This window comes from Nicotiana attenuata, unplaced genomic scaffold, assembly GCF_001879085.1.
Source record: "Nicotiana attenuata strain UT unplaced genomic scaffold, NIATTr2, whole genome shotgun sequence".
NCBI lineage: Eukaryota > Viridiplantae > Streptophyta > Magnoliopsida > Solanales > Solanaceae > Nicotiana > Nicotiana attenuata.
Window position 1 is genome coordinate 701,562 of NW_017670313.1, and position 15,830 is coordinate 717,391.

At 40.4% G+C, this 15,830-nt stretch overlaps 1 protein-coding gene across 1 annotated transcript; it reads left to right on the forward strand.

The window, feature by feature from the left end:
* Positions 1-12,974: 12,974 nt before the first annotated feature.
* LOC109237667 lies at positions 12,975-15,350 on the forward strand. Its single transcript, XM_019403996.1, has 3 exons — positions 12,975-13,916; positions 15,068-15,118; positions 15,273-15,350. The coding sequence occupies exons 1-3, from the start codon at positions 12,975-12,977 to the stop codon at positions 15,348-15,350; spliced, it is 1,071 nt and encodes a 356-aa protein (XP_019259541.1).
* The last annotated feature ends 480 nt before the right edge of the window (positions 15,351-15,830 follow it).

Below are 15,830 nucleotides of genomic sequence, written 5' to 3' on the forward strand. Positions count from 1 at the left end.
GAAACGCACACTTCAGAGATTGTCTAACAACTTCTTTTACAGCGGAGTATAGGAGGACTCCTAATTTGGGATTACTAAGGTGTGTTGACGCAAAGGAAGCATCCAAGTTACTAGAGGAAATTCATCGCGGGACCTGCCGTCCACAAATGAACGGTTTTGTCTTAGCAAAGAAGATACTCTAAGCTGGTTATTTTGGATGACCATGGAAACGGACTGCATCCAGTAAGTCCGGAAATGCCACCACTGTCAGATACATGAAGACATGATAAAGGTACCTCCAAATGAGCTTAATGCAATAAGCTCACCATGGCCGTTCGCTGCCTGAGGAATAGATGTTATTGGACCAATCGAGCCTGGCGCTTCCAACGGACACCGGTTTATCCTAGAATCCATCGACTATTTCACCAACTGGGTCGAAGCAGCATCTTACAGAGCAGTAACTAAGAAAGTCGTGGGAGACTTTGTCCACGACCGCATTGTTTGCCAATTCGGGATTCCAGAGTCAATCATTACTGATAATGGCTCCAACCTCAATAGCGATTTGATGAAAGCTATGTGTGAAACTTTCAAGATCAGACACAAGAATTCCACAGACTACAGGCCTCAAATGAATGGAGCTGTAGAAGCTACCAACAAGAATATCAAGAAGACATTGAGGAAAATGATAGAGAACCATGAACACTGGCATGGAAAGTTATCATTTGATCTATTGGAGTGACGCACCATAGTCCGCACATCAACCGGGGCAACCCCCTATATGCTGGTTTATGGTACGGAGGCTGTCATCCCCGCCGAGGTAGAAATTCCTTCCCTAAGGATCATACAGGAAGCTGAGCTTGACGACGCAGAGTGGGTAAAAAGTCGTTATGAGCAACTAGCTCTTATAGACGGAAAGAGAATGAATGCGGTCTGCCATGGTCAACTCTATCAGAATAGAATGTCCAAAGCCTTCAACAAAAGAGTCAAGCCGAGACAATTCACACCGGGGCAGGTGGTGTTAACAAAAATTTCTCCGCATCAAGATGAAGCCAAGGGGAAGTTCTCTCCCAACTGGCAGGTTCCATACATGGTTCACCGGGTTCTGACAGGAGGAGCCCTCATACTTGCAGAAATGGATGGAGAAGTCTGGCCGAAGCCGGTCAATTCAGATGCAGTCAATCGTTACTATGTGTAATCTTTATGCTTTCCTTATATGATGTAAATTGAACTACGCCTGACCTGATTCTAGTTTAAGAGGGGATACATAGGCAGCCCTATGGGTTCGGTCACAATTCAATAAAAATTTCATTCCCCCCTACAATTGGAAACTGGGGCAGAATTTTGAGGAGGACCCTCAAAATTCCGAAGTAATTTCAGCCGATCATCGCAAGCAACAGTCAGAAGCATCAACACATTAAACTGGGGCAGAATTTTGAGGAGTACCCTCAAAATTCCATAGCAAGAGAGGTTTCCATGTCCCGAACCACGTCACAGTCGTCAGTTCATCTCAAAACCGTTCTTAACTATATACTTATATCATATTTTTACAAAATCATGCATGTCTATTATCGAAACTGCTTTGTTTAGCAACGCTACCCCAATGATACATACAGTATCACCAAATCAAAGCCGAGTAGATCAAGCAAAGCCAGCTGTTATACGAACTGACATTCCCCACCTTACAAAACTCATGATTTTTCTTTGGAAGTAGGCACTAGGATTGCAAATAATCAAACATACTATACACTCATGGGACAAACAGTATTCAGGAATACAACTCTCAGAACCGTCGTACATACCAACATTTACTATCCGCACACACAGGTGATGTTCCATCTGTCACAATGCTCTCAGTAATCACGATATCGCAATCTGCTATCAGTTAAGAAAACTCTAATATCATTCGTTATTTGTATTCTTGCATAAGGCTACCATTCTGCCTTTCAAGACTAAACGTTGTCTCCATCTGCATTTGATTTGCATAAGGCTATCTTTCTGCCTCCGAGACTAATCACTGTCTCCATTTGCATTTTCATTGCATAAGGCTACCTTTCTGCCTTCCGAGACTAAACGCTGTCTCCATCTGCATTCTTGCATAAGGCTACCTTTCTGCCTTCCGAGACTAAACACTGTCTCCATCTGCATTCTTGCATAAGGCTACCTTTATGCCTTCTAAGACTAAACGTTGTCTACATCTGCATTCTTGCATATGGCTACCTTTATGCTTTCCGAGACTAAACGTTGTCTCCATATGCATTCTTGCATAAGGCTACCATTCTGCCTTCCGAGACTATACGCTGTCTCCATCTGCATTCTTGCATAAGGCTACCATTCTGCCTTCTGAGGTTAAGCTCTACCTCTCTCTGCACTTGAATCTTGCATAAGGCTATCATTTTGCCTTCCGAGGCTAAGCTCTGCCTCCCGTTTTCTTCGAAACTAAGCACTATCCCAAGTACTATTTATTTCACTTTTCTTACGGGCTAAGCTCTGCCCTTCAATTCGCAAGACTAAGCTCTGTCTTGTCCGCATCATGCTACTGCATCCTTTATGGGCTGAAATATCGCCAACTCATCTGAAGGCATCATCGTTCGGAGGGATCATCTTCATAGCCCGAGAACACCATGTCATGGCCTGAGGATCCTTTTCAATCTTTTGCATATCATTGTTCAAAGGCATCATGGTTCAGAGGCACCATCCTCATAGCCCGAGAGCATCATTTCATGGCCTGCGAATCCTTTATCATACACTTCATGGCCCAGGACGTCAGGTCTAAGGACGTCATCCTAACCATCCAAAGACAACATTCATGGTCCGACGGGAATTTGCATTATGTTTAAGTTTATGCACAGAATACACTAGCATTGTTTCATTGCAGGTAAACCGGCGAGCAACGTCTATCCCGGCAGGAGCAATCCCGCTCCAGTTCCCACAGCCATATCAAACCTTGACCATTCCCATAAGCCGTCCACTCACCCCGCCCTGGATATTGCGTCCGTTCTAGAAGGTCTTGTCCCTGCACAAAGGCCTTTGCGGCCGCACAAAATGAAGTGCGTTCCGCATTGGAAACTTCAGAGTGTGATCATTTTTCAACTTGGTCCTGCACTGCATCAACACAATCCTACAACATCTCACAACTAGTCAATCCAAAAATAAATCCTACACTACAAAGAAAATCAAAGAAAAACAAAAAGAAAGACACATGGTTGCCTCCCAAGAAGCGCCTGATTTAACGTCGCGGCATGACGCAGGTTACCATCAAATCACTTTAGATGAAGAAGTGCCACCACGTGGCTGTCATCAATCTTGCCCAGGTAGTGCTTGACCCTGTGCCCATTCACTCTGAAAACCTCCCCATTTTTGTTATTCAAGTAAAGTGCACCAAACGGAGTCACAAACACCACTTCAAAAGGTCCACTCCACTTCGACTTAAGTTTTCCCGGAAACAGACGTAACCGAGAATTGAACAAGAGAACCAAATCACCCACTTTGAACTCCTTGCCACGATTATATTTATCAGGAAGGTACTTCATCTTGTCCTTGTACAAGGACGAACTGGAGTAGGCATAGAATCGGAATTCATCAAGTTCATTAAGCTGCTCCACACGAAGATTTGCTGCAACATCCCATTTAAGATTCAGCTTCTTCATACCCCATATGGCTTTGTGCTCTAACTCAACCGGTAGATGGCAAGCTTTCCCAAACACCAACCGATACGGAGACATACCAATCGGAGTCTTGTAAGCAGTCCTATAAGCCCATAGAGCATCATCTAACTTCTTTGACCAATCGGTCCTATTTGCATTGACCGTCTTTGACAATATACTCTTGATATCCCTGTTTGAGACTTCAACTTGGTCAGTTGCTTGAGGATGATAAGGAGTAGAAACTTCGTGGTTGACACCATACTTTGCAAGCAAAGAGTCAAAAACTCTATTACAAAAATGAGACCCCCCATCACTTATGATTGCACGAGGAGTGCCAAACCTTGTAAAAAAATGCTCTTCTTGAGAAACGAAACAACACTCCGGGCCTCATTTTTGGGTAAAGCCACGACTTCAACCCACTTTGAAACATAGTCAACTGCCACAAGAATGTATGTGTTCCCACACGAGCTAACAAACGGGCCCATAAAATCAATGCCCGTTACATGAAAAATATCAACTTCAAGAATGGTATTGAGAGGCATCTCATCTTTCTTCAAAATTCCATCCGCTCTTTGACATTCATCATACCTCTTCACAAGTTCACTTGCATCTTTGTACAACGTTGGCCAATAAAACCCACAATTATGAACTTTGGAATCCGTCCTCGCCCCGCCATGATGGCCACCATAGGGAGAGGAATGACAAGCCTCTAAGATACTCAATTGCTCCCCTCCGGGACACACCTTCGGATAAAACCATCCGTGCAAATCTTGAACAAGTACGCTCATCCCAATAGAAATCCAAACTATCCCGTTTGAGCTTCTTCCTTTGGTTAGAAGAGAGCTTACATGGGATTATACCAGTCACAAGAAAATTAGCAACATCCGCAAATCATGGCATACCATTCACCGACACCGAAAGGAGTTGTTCGTCGGGAAATGAATCATTGATCTCTAGGCCATCACGAGGCCTCCCCTCCTCCTCCAAGCGGAACAAGTGCTCCGCTACTTGGTTTTCACTATCCTTCCGGTACACAATCTCCAAATCAAACTCTTGAAGTAACAAGACCCATCGCATCAGTCTAGCTTTGGAATCCTTCTTCGTTTTCAAGTACCGGAGTGCGGCATGATCGGTATGGACTAAGACCTTGGTACCCATAAGATAAGGCCCAAATTTCTCCATCACGAACACAATAGCCAAAAGCTCTTTCTTAGTCACCGTGTAGTTCACTTGAGCATCATTCATTATCTTGCTCGCATAATACACCAAATGAAACATTTTGTTCACTCTTTGACCCAAAACCGCCCCAACCGCAACATCGCTCGCATCACATATGAGCTCGAAAGGCAAGCTCCAATTAGGTGCGATATTAATAGGAGTGGTGGTCAACTTGTTCTTGAGAAGTTCAAAGGCTTGCATACATCTCTCATCGAACACGAACTTGGCATCTTTTTCCAATAACTTGCATAAGGGATTCACTACCTTCGAAAAGTCTTTGATAAATATCCGGTAAAACCCCGCATGCCGGAGAAAACTTCTAACTCCCTCGATAAAGGTAGGGGGAGGGAGCCTTGAAATCACATCAATTTTTGCTTTGTCCACCTCTATACCATGCTTTGAAATTTTATGCCCAAGAACTATGCCCTCTTCCACCATGAAGTGCCATTTCTCCCAATTAAGAACAAGATTGGTTTCTTCACAACGGGCCAACACTCTATCAAGATTTTTCAAGCATTCCCCAAACAAATCACCCACCACACTAAAATCATCCATGAACACCTCCAAGATATCTTCCACCATATCGGTGAAAATGGCCATCATACACCGCTAAAATGTAGCCGGTGCATTGCACAACCCAAAAGGTAATCTAGAAAAGGCAAAAGTGCCATATGGACAAGTGAATGTGGTCTTCTCCTGATATTCCGGAGCAATCAAAATTTGGTTGTAACCAGAATACCCATCCAAGAAACAGTAGAAGGCACGCCCAGCAAGTCGATCTAACATATGATCAAGAAAAGGCAATGAAAAGTGATCCTTGTAGGTCACTTTATTCAACTTGTGGTAGTCCATGCACACCCTCCACCCGATGACGGTCCAGGTAGGAATCAACTCATTTTACGAATTTGCAACCACGGTCATGCCACCCTTTTTCGGTACACATTGCACCAGCAAAGTCCAAGAGCTATCAGAGATGGGGTACACAACCCCGGCATCCAACCACTCGATCACCTCCTTTTTCACAACTTCTTGCATTGCTTCATTCAACGTTCTTTGAAGTTCCAAGGAGGGCTTTGCATCATCTTCCAGAATAATCTTGTGCATACAGATTGCGGGGCTTATTCCCCGAATATCAGCTAAGGTCCATCCAATTGCCTTCTTCCGCTTTTGAAGCACCGCCAATGTGGCATCAACCTGCATGTTAGTAAGACAAGAGGAAAGAATAACTGGCAAAGTAGAACTAGGGCCTAAGAACTCATACATGAGGTGTGGAGGCAGCGGCTTCAACTCCAGCACCGGAGGTTCCTCAATTGAAGGTTTTGTTGGTGGAGTCTTCCTATTCTCAAGGTCCAAAGATAGTTTCCTAAGATCATAAAAGTAAGAGCCCATCCCATGTAAAGTATTCACACACTCCACTCAGCCTTCATCATCATTGACATCAAGATTCAACAATACGGCCTCTAGAGTGTCCTCCACATTGATCATTGCACTTGTATCATCAACTATCACTGCCATGACAAGGTCCACAAAAGAGCACACCTCAAAACTATTGGGTTGATTCATTGGCTCGCACACATGAAAGACCACTTTCTCATCACCCACCCGGAAGGTGAGTTCCCCTGCTTCCACATCAACTAAGGCCTTCCCAGTATCAAGGAAAGGTCTCCCCAATATGATCGGAACTTCATAATCTACCTCACAATCCAAGATCACAAAATCAGCTGGCAAGATAAATTTGTCCACCCGGACAAGGACATCATCAATAATACCCAATGGTCTCTACATAGTTCTATCTCCCATTTACAATCTCATGGATGTCGGCCTCGGTTGCCCAATACCCAAAGTCTTGAAAACTGAGTAGGGCATCAAGTTGATACTTGCCCCCAAATCACATAGAGCTTTAGCAAAGTCCGCACTCCCAATGGTGCAAGGAATGGTGAAAGCACCGGGATCTTCTAGCTTCGGGGCCATTGAATGCACTATTGCACATACTTGGTGGGTCATCTTTATAGTTTCAAAATCCATGATCTTTTCTGTCACCAAGTCCTTCATGAATTTACAATAGCCCGACATTTGTTCAAGAGCCTCCACCAAAGGCACATTAATGGATAAGCCCTTTATCATATTAATAAACTTTTTAAATTGATTCTCATTTTTCAGTTTCGCGAGCCTTTGAGGATAAGGTGGATGGCCTTGGTAAAGGATCCTTGGATTTAGGCACAACCGGCTCTGACATGTCTATTACGTGTTCTGTAGATGGGTTCACGTCATTCTGAGTTTCCACCTCGACATCTTGAATATCAATCCTCATTTCTTCATTCACATTCTCATCAATCACATTATCAACCACCAAAGGAATCTCGTCTTCTTGCAACTCAACTTTATCACTCAAAATTGCCTTTTGCTTGGAGGCATTCACATCATCGCCTCTCCCACTTCTTGTAGTTACTGCCATAACATGATTGTTCCCGCCCTTCGGGTTAACTACCGTAGCACTTGGTAGAGCCCCCTTAGGACGAGTATTCAAGGATTGTGAGATTTGGCCTAATTGAACCTCCAAGTTTCTGATTGAGGTATTGTGGGAAGCCAACTGAGCATCAGAGTCCGCATTCTTTTTCATCATCTGTTCAAACATCATTTCAATTCTCCCCATTTCGTTATTAGAAGAACTAGGACCTTGGGATGGAAATGGGGGTGGATTGTTCGATTGTTGATACATTGGGGGCCTTTGAAAGCCTTGCCTCCGATTTCCTTGATTGTCATTGTTCCAACCTCCCTGATTGTTGTTACCACCCAGTTGTTGTTGTTGCCATTCCAATTATCCTGATTGTTCTAATTATTGTTCTGGTTGCCCCAACTGGAATTTTGGTTGTTGTTCCCCCAATTACCATTGCCTTGTTGCTGTTGATTGCCCCAATTGCCTTGGGGTCTCCATTGTTGTTGGTTGGAAGAATTGCCCCTTTGGCCTTGATAATTGTTCATGTATTGCACTTCTTCATTCTGCACATCATAACCATCATCTTGGAATCGACCACAATCATTGTCAAATTGATCCGAACTCCCTTGGTTATGTTGACATCTTTGTCTTCTTTTGTTCATTAACATGTTGGCACCCTCCATGGCATTTACTTGGTGAGGATTTTGAAGTTGTTGCAACTATGCCTTTGCAAGCTGGTTCATTGTTGTTGTCAGTTCTACTATAGCCTGCCCATGGTCATGTAGCTCTTTGTGCAAGTGAGTGACCGTTGGTCACCCTGGGGCATATTGGCTCTACTTTGCCAAGTGGAGGAAGTGTCAGCCATCTCGTCAAGAGTGTCACAAGCCTCATCATAAGACAGCTTCATGAAATTACCCCCAACAAGTTGGTACACTATGCACTGGTTTGTTGTGTTAATGCCCCGGTAGAAAGTCTGTTGGATCATCGCCTCAGTCATATCATTTTTGGGGCATTCCTTTACCATGGTCCTATATCTCTCCCAAATCTCATGTAATGGTTCGATGGGCTCCTGCTTGAAATCTAAGATCTCATCTGTCAATGCTACCATGTGCCCCGGTGAGAAAAACTTTGCAATGAACTGTTGATACCCAATTTTTCCCTATATATTTTCAATATGCACACGACCTTCAAAATAGCATATATATATGCATATACAAGCATGTCCAAATGTTTTATTAATTTTTCATAATTTTGCAAGGTTTTTAAATTGATTTATTTCCCTTTTTCATGCATAAAAATCCCAATAATTATGTCCAAAGTAATTATTTTTGATGATTCATTTATTGAATCTTTATATTTATGCCAAAATATGACTAAGTGTTAAAAAATGTAGCTCAAAGTAACAATATAAAACAAGAAGATAAGTAGAAGAAGAGAAGAAGAGATAACTTTCTTATTTCGTCAAGTGTCCAAGTGTATTACATCTCATATTTCATGCCTCAATTTATACTATTACATATGAAGGTTACAAAATCATTGTCTTAAATATGGCATTAACAATTGAGATCATGGGGGAAGATCATGGGGAGGGGTTATGGAGGTGTGGGAGTTACAATCATAATGGCGATGAGTAGTGGGAGGTAATTTACATCATGGGTGAAAGTAGTGGGAGTAGTGGACATCCACATTTACTAAATATTTTGTAACACTCCCCCTTGGATGTCTAAAAAAATAGATAATATTCCTCGTTAAAACCTTACTAAGAAAAAATCCTGTGGGAAAAAATCTTAGTGAAGGAAAAAGAGTACACATATCTCTAATACGCTTTATTTGCTGCCTCGTTAAAAACCTTACCATTAAAACCCAGTGGGACAAAACCTAGGCTAAGGGAAAAGAGTACAACGCGCATCATACTCCCCCTCATGAAAATATCACTTTATTTCTTGAAGACGTCGCATTCCAATATTCTATCTCAACTTCTCAAATGTTGAGGTTGGTAAAGCCTTAGTGAACAGATCAGCCAAATTTTCACATGAACGAATCTGTTGAACATTAATTTCACCATTTTGTTGAAGATCATGCGTGAAAAAGAACTTTGGTGAAATATGCTTTGTTCTGTCTCCTTTGAAGTATCCTCCTTTCAGTTGAGCAATACAAGCAGCATTGTCTTCATATAGTATTGTTGGATTATCCTTTTTCATAAGAAAACCACACATTTCCTAAATATGCTGAGTCATTGATCTTAACCAAACACATTCCCGACTAGCTTCATGAATGGCTATTATCTCAGCATGATTTGAAGATGTGGCAGCTATTGTTTGTTTCATTGAACGCCATGATATAGCAGTGCCTCCATATGTAAACAAATAGCCTATTTGAGATCGGGCTTTATGTGGATCAGACAAATAACCTGCATCGGCATAGCCAATCATTTCTGACTTGAATTCATTAGAATAAAACAATCCCATATCTATGGTTCCCCGAAGATATCTAAATATATGCTTAACACTATTCCAATGTCTTCTGTTGGGGAGGAGCTGAATCTTGCTAATAAGCTCACTGCAAAAGCAATATCTGGTCGAGTATTGTTGGCAAGATACATCAGTGCCCCAATTGCACTAAGATATGGAGTTTCATCACCAACGAGCTCTTCATCATTTTCTTGAGGCCGAAATGGATCTTTATTTATATCAAGTGATCCCACAACCATTGCGGTACTCAATGGATTTGCATTATCCATGTAAAATCGCTTTAAAACCTTTTCAGTATATGTTGATTGATGGACAAAAATTCCATTTGGTACATGCTCAATTTGTAGGCCAAGACAAAATTTTGTTTTACCGAGATCTTTCATTTCAAACTCTTTCTTCAAACACTCTATAGCCTTTGGAAGCTCTTTAGAAGTGCCAATGATATTCAAGTCATCAACATACACAGTTATGATGACAAATTCAGATCCAGACCTCTTAATAAAGACACAAGGGCAAATAGGGTCATTTTTGTACCCTTCCTTTAGCAAATACTCGCTAAGGCGATTGTACCACATCCTCCCTGATTGCTTCAATCCGTATAAGGATTTTTGAAGCTTTATTGAACAAGTTTCTCTTGAATTTCAATGTGCTTCAGGAACTTTAAATCCTTCAGGGATTTTCATAAAAATTTCATTATCTAGTGAGCCATATAAGTAGGCTGTAACAACATCCATCAATCGCATATCAAGCCTTTCATGGACTGCCAGATTTATTAGATACCTGAAGGTAATTGCATCTACCACAGGAGAATATGTCTCCATATAATCAATGCCAGGCCTTTGCGAAAACCCTTGTGCCACACGTCGTGCTTTATATCTTACGACTTCACCTTTCTCATTTCGTTTTCGCACAAAAACCCATTTGTACCCCATTGGCTTGACACCTTCAGGCGTTCGGACTATTGGTCCGAAAACTTCATGTTTTTCGAGTGAAGCCAATTCAGCTTGAATTGCATTTTTTCATTTTGGCCAATCATTTCTCTGTCTAAATTCATCGACAGATTTTGGCTCAAGATCCTCATCTTGTTGCATTATTTCAATTGCAACATTATATGCGAAATTGTTATTAACCACAACGTTATTTCGGTTCCACCTTTTTCCTGTAGAGACATAACTTATTGAGATCTCTTCATTTTCATCATTTCCAGGTACTAGAACCTCCTGTGAGGTCTTATCAATTGTTATGTCCTTATGTTCCTCTTGAGCAATTGCCTCTATGTTATGATCAACTTGATCATTTGCTCCTTTCCTTTTTCGGGGATTCTTATCCTTGGAACCAATTGGTCTACCACGTTTAAGGCGTTGCCTAGACTCATTTGCATCATCATACTGTCCAGCTGGGACATCAACTCGAATTGGAGCATTTACAGCTGGAATATGCGATTTAGTAACCCGTGGAAGGTTAGTAAATGCATCTGGCAATTGATTTGCAACATTTTGCATATAAAAAATCTTTTGAACTTCTTGTTCACATTGATTTTATGAGGATCCAAATGAGATAGAGATAATACGTTGCAATCTATCTCTTTTTCTAGCTGTTTATTTTCTCCCCCTAATGTTGGAAAAACGGATTCATCAAAATGACAATCAGCAAATCTGGCTGTAAACAAATCTCCTGTCATAGGCTCCAAATATTTAACAATAGAAGGAGATTCATAACCAACATATACTCCCAACCTTCTTTGGGGACCCGTCTTTGTGCGTTGTGGTGGAGCAATTGGAACATATACTGCACATCCAAAAATTCTTAGATGGGAAATATTTGGCTCCTGACCAAAAGCCAACTGTAATGGGGAGACTTTATGATAACTGGTTGGCCTTATGCACATAAGTGCTGCTGCATGCAAAATATCATGTCCCCACACTGAAAGGGGGAGTTTTGTCCTCATTAGCAATGGTCTAGCTATTAGTTGAAGTCGTTTAATCAATGATTCTGCTAGACCATTTTGAGTATGAACATGAACAACCGGATGCTCAACTTTTATTCCAGTGGCCGTACAATAATCTGTAAAGGCCTGAGATGTAAATTCACCAGCATTATCAAGACGAATTGTCTTAATTGCATAATCTGGAAATTGTGCTCTTAACCTTATTATTTGGGCCAATAATCTCGCAAATGCCATGTTACGAGTTGACAATAAGCACACATGTGACCATCTTGTAGATGCGTCTATCAAGACCATAAAATACTTGAATGGTCCACATGGAGGGTGTATAGGCCCACATATATCACCATGTATACGTTCCAGAAATGCAGGGGATTCAATCCCAACTTTAGCTGCTGATGGTTTAATAACCAATTTTCCTTGAGAACAAGCAGCACAAGAGAATTCCTTAAATTGAAGAATCTTCTTATTCTTCAATGTGTGCCCATTTGAATTCTCTATTATTCTGCGCATCATGTTAGAACCGGGATGGCCCAACCGGTCATGCCAAATGATAAAATCGTTAGAAGTAGTAAACCTTTTGTTTACTATGGCATGTGATTCAACCACACCAATATTTGTGTGGTACAACCCAGAAGAAAATGCGGGTAATTTTTCGTGCACACATTTTTCCCCGCTTTTATTGTAGTAATATAAAGGTATTCAACCTTTCCTTCGTTAGAGGTCTCAACATGGTATCCATTTTGGCGAATAGCTTTGAAACTCAACAAGTTTCTTTGAGACTTACTACAATACAATGCATTATTAATAGTTAATATCGTTCCTCTAGGTAGTAATAAGGCCGCTCTTCCTGAGCCCTCAATTAACTTTGTACTACCAGATATTGTATTAACATAAGCCTTTTTCATAACCAAATAAGAGAAAAATTTCTTTTCTCTTAATATTGTGTGAGTTGTAGCACTATCCAAAAGGCATAAATCTTCATTACTCATCTTGGATCCAATTGAAGACTGGGAAATTTTATATTCTTCATAAAAAAAATAAAATTACATCATGAGAAATACGGAAAAAACTAACACTTGAACACTTGAACACTTGATGCAATAAGAAAGTTATCTCTTCTTCTCTTAAAAAAAACAAAAAGATAGTATTCTTTTCTATGGAATTATCACTTTAGTGTATATGTAGATCACAAATTTGATATTATGTCAATTTTGAAGATTCTTTATGCTATTATCCTAATGATTTCTAATTAGTTATCTTCTTTGATAGTTTTTACTATGTCGAATTTGTCAAAGCTTGAGTTTGTGGCACTTGACATTTCTGGAAGGAATTACCTATCATGGGTTCTCGATGCTGAGATTCACTTAGCCGCTAAAGGCCTTGGTAACACCATTACTCAGGGTAATGAGGCATCAAGCCAGGACAAAGCGAAGGTCATGATTTTCCTTCGCCATCATTTGGATGAAGGTTTGAAGGTTGAATATTTAACAGTGAAAGATCCACTTGAATTATGGACTGGCCTGAAGGAAAGGTATGATCACCTTAAGGCTACGGTATTGCCAAGGGCTCGATATGAGTGGATGCACTTACGGTTGCAAGATTTTAAGACCGTAAGTGAGTATAACTCTGCTGTATTTCGAATAACTTCCCAATTGAAATTATATAGGGAAGTTATGAATGATGAGGATTTGCTGGAAAAGACTCTTACGACTTTTCATGCCTCAAATATGGTATTACAGCAGCAATACCGTGAAAGGGGTTTTAAAAAGTATTCTGAATTGATCTCATGCCTTCTGGTGGCTGAGCAACATAATACCCTTTTGCTGAAAAATCATAAAGCCCGTCCCACAGGGTCAGCTCCGCTTCCTGAAGCGAATATGGCAGCTAGACGTGATAAGTCTGGAAAAAGACATAATAATAATCATGGCCATATGAATGTACGTGGGCATGGCAATGGTAAGAGACGATATAATAGTCGTCATCGTGGTGGTCATGGCGAACGAGAGAACAATATGGGTTCTCAAAATAATCCTTCAAGAGGCAAAAGCGGTAACTGCCACCGCTGTGGCATGAAAGGTCATTGGAAAACTGAATGCCGTGCACCTGAGCATTTTGTCAGGCTTTATCAAAACTCCATCAAAAGAAAGGCATATAATGTTGGAGCATCTTCTGCTAATGCCCCAGTGGAGTCACATTTGACCTTTAAAAATGATTTTGAGGCAGGGCCTTCAAACAAAAATGATGACAATGCCGAGGCAAATCTTGCTTTGAATGATGATGATTTTCAAGGCCTCGATGATCTTACTCATTTGGAAGCTGAATACTTCTTTGGAGATCAAAACTAATGTTTGATCATTTTACTGAGGAATGCAATTATGTTATTTTTATTTTCAGTGGTTTTTTCTGTCTCGTTCTAAAGTTGTTTTTTATTTTCAAGTAGTACTTAAGTTGTCTTATGTTGTCGTTGGTGATGAGTAGTGGGAGGCAATTTACATCATGGGTGAAAGTAGTGGGAGTAGTGGACATCCACATTTACTAAATATTTTGTAACACTAAGGTAATTTTTACATATTTTTACAACTTTATTTAGTTTTTTAAAGCTAATTGCATATAATTGTAATATTAGCCTTTTTAAGATTTAATTGTGTTTTATATTCATAAAATTAAGCTTTAGATCTTTTAATTCTTAATTATATATTATAAATCATTTTAGTGCTTTCAATTTGTTTTCAGAAACTTATTTACTATTTTTGATAATTAAAAGGGAAAAATGACTATTTAAATTTTAGCCCAAATTGGTCTGCAATTTTAACCCCAAATTAAACAATTTCCCCGGCCCAATTTCAATTTAAACCCGACCCCTAACCAATTAAACCAGCCCAACCCAGATTCCCCACCTAACCATTTTAATCATTGCCGTTGATCATTCAGATCAACGACCACCATTACCCCTCACCTAAAATAAGCCTAAACGACCCCTTACCCTAATTTATTTTTCACCAAACGCCGCCATTGAATTCCTTCCCTTTCAATTCTCTCTACAGCCTCACATGAACCCTAGCCGCCGCCACCCCATTTCACCCTAATCCGCCTCAATCCCCACCTAATCCATGGCCTCCTAGGGCCGATTGAGATGTATACCGACCTCCTACATCTTCTGGTGGCCCGTTTGTGTGATTTCATGGCCAGACCTCAAAGAGATCTGGTCCAGTCCTTGCTCAACCTTTATCTCTGGTCCTTCTCCGGCCATCCATGGCCGTTCAAGTCAGATCCTTGACTTTTCTAGTTAGATCGGTAACTTTCAAAATCTTCCTCACCTTTTCTGGGTTCTCTGAAACCCTAGCTTTAAGGTCTTTTGATTTTCTTTCAGATATATCCTAGATCTGTGCTTACTACGAACTTCTTAAGTGTTTTCGTGAAGGTTTTTCGATTTTCTTTCAAAATGACTCTTCATTTTTTGACGATTAGGGTTTCTCTTAACTTCTTTTAAAGATCTCTTCTATGATTTTTGATGTTGTTTTGCAATTTTACTATGTTCAAACAACTTATTTATGCTTTCCTTCTACTTGATTCAGCATATTGAAAACCCTAGGTCCTTTTGGTCTTATCCAAGTTCTGAAACTGTTTGTTTAAATGTGGGCTTGTTTGATTAAGTTCTTTGTTTCTGACTTTCTTTTCCTTGTTTGACTTGTCTGATTTTAAGTTCTTATCATCTCTTAATCTTGGCTACTGTTGAAACCCTAATTTCTTAAAAGGTTTGCCTCACTTGTTACTGTGACACCTTTACCTGTTACTATGTTCTTCTTCACTGTTGATTCTATGTGACTACATGACCTACTTGACTACTGTGCTTCGAATATTTTTCTTACTACTGAATCCTAGCTTACCCCTATTGCTACTATATGTTTGTGTTTCTTCTTTTTGTCAACATGTTTGGCCCTGCATGCCTGTTCATTCCTTGCTATTTATATGTTGAGGTGCAGAATCATGAACCTTTCTTGCTTGATTCTGACTCCCTCAATCTTACGACTGATTGCAAAGGGTTCGCTTATAAACCCTAATTTTTTACTCATTTGTTTAAAAATTAATTAATTCCTTTCCTTTACTGTGATTTTTTATCTTGCTGAATCCTT

Bases quoted from the DNA above. Each gene is read 5' to 3' on its own strand.
- LOC109237667 (XM_019403996.1), top strand. From the start codon at position 12,975: ATGTCGAATTTGTCAAAGCTTGAGTTTGTGGCACTTGACATTTCTGGA. The intron at 13,917-15,067 runs GCAGGGCCTTCA...ATTTTCTTTCAG, and splicing joins CCTTTAAAAATGATTTTGAG to ATATATCCTAGATCTGTGCT. The intron at 15,119-15,272 runs GTTTTTCGATTT...TACTTGATTCAG, and splicing joins TCTTAAGTGTTTTCGTGAAG to CATATTGAAAACCCTAGGTC.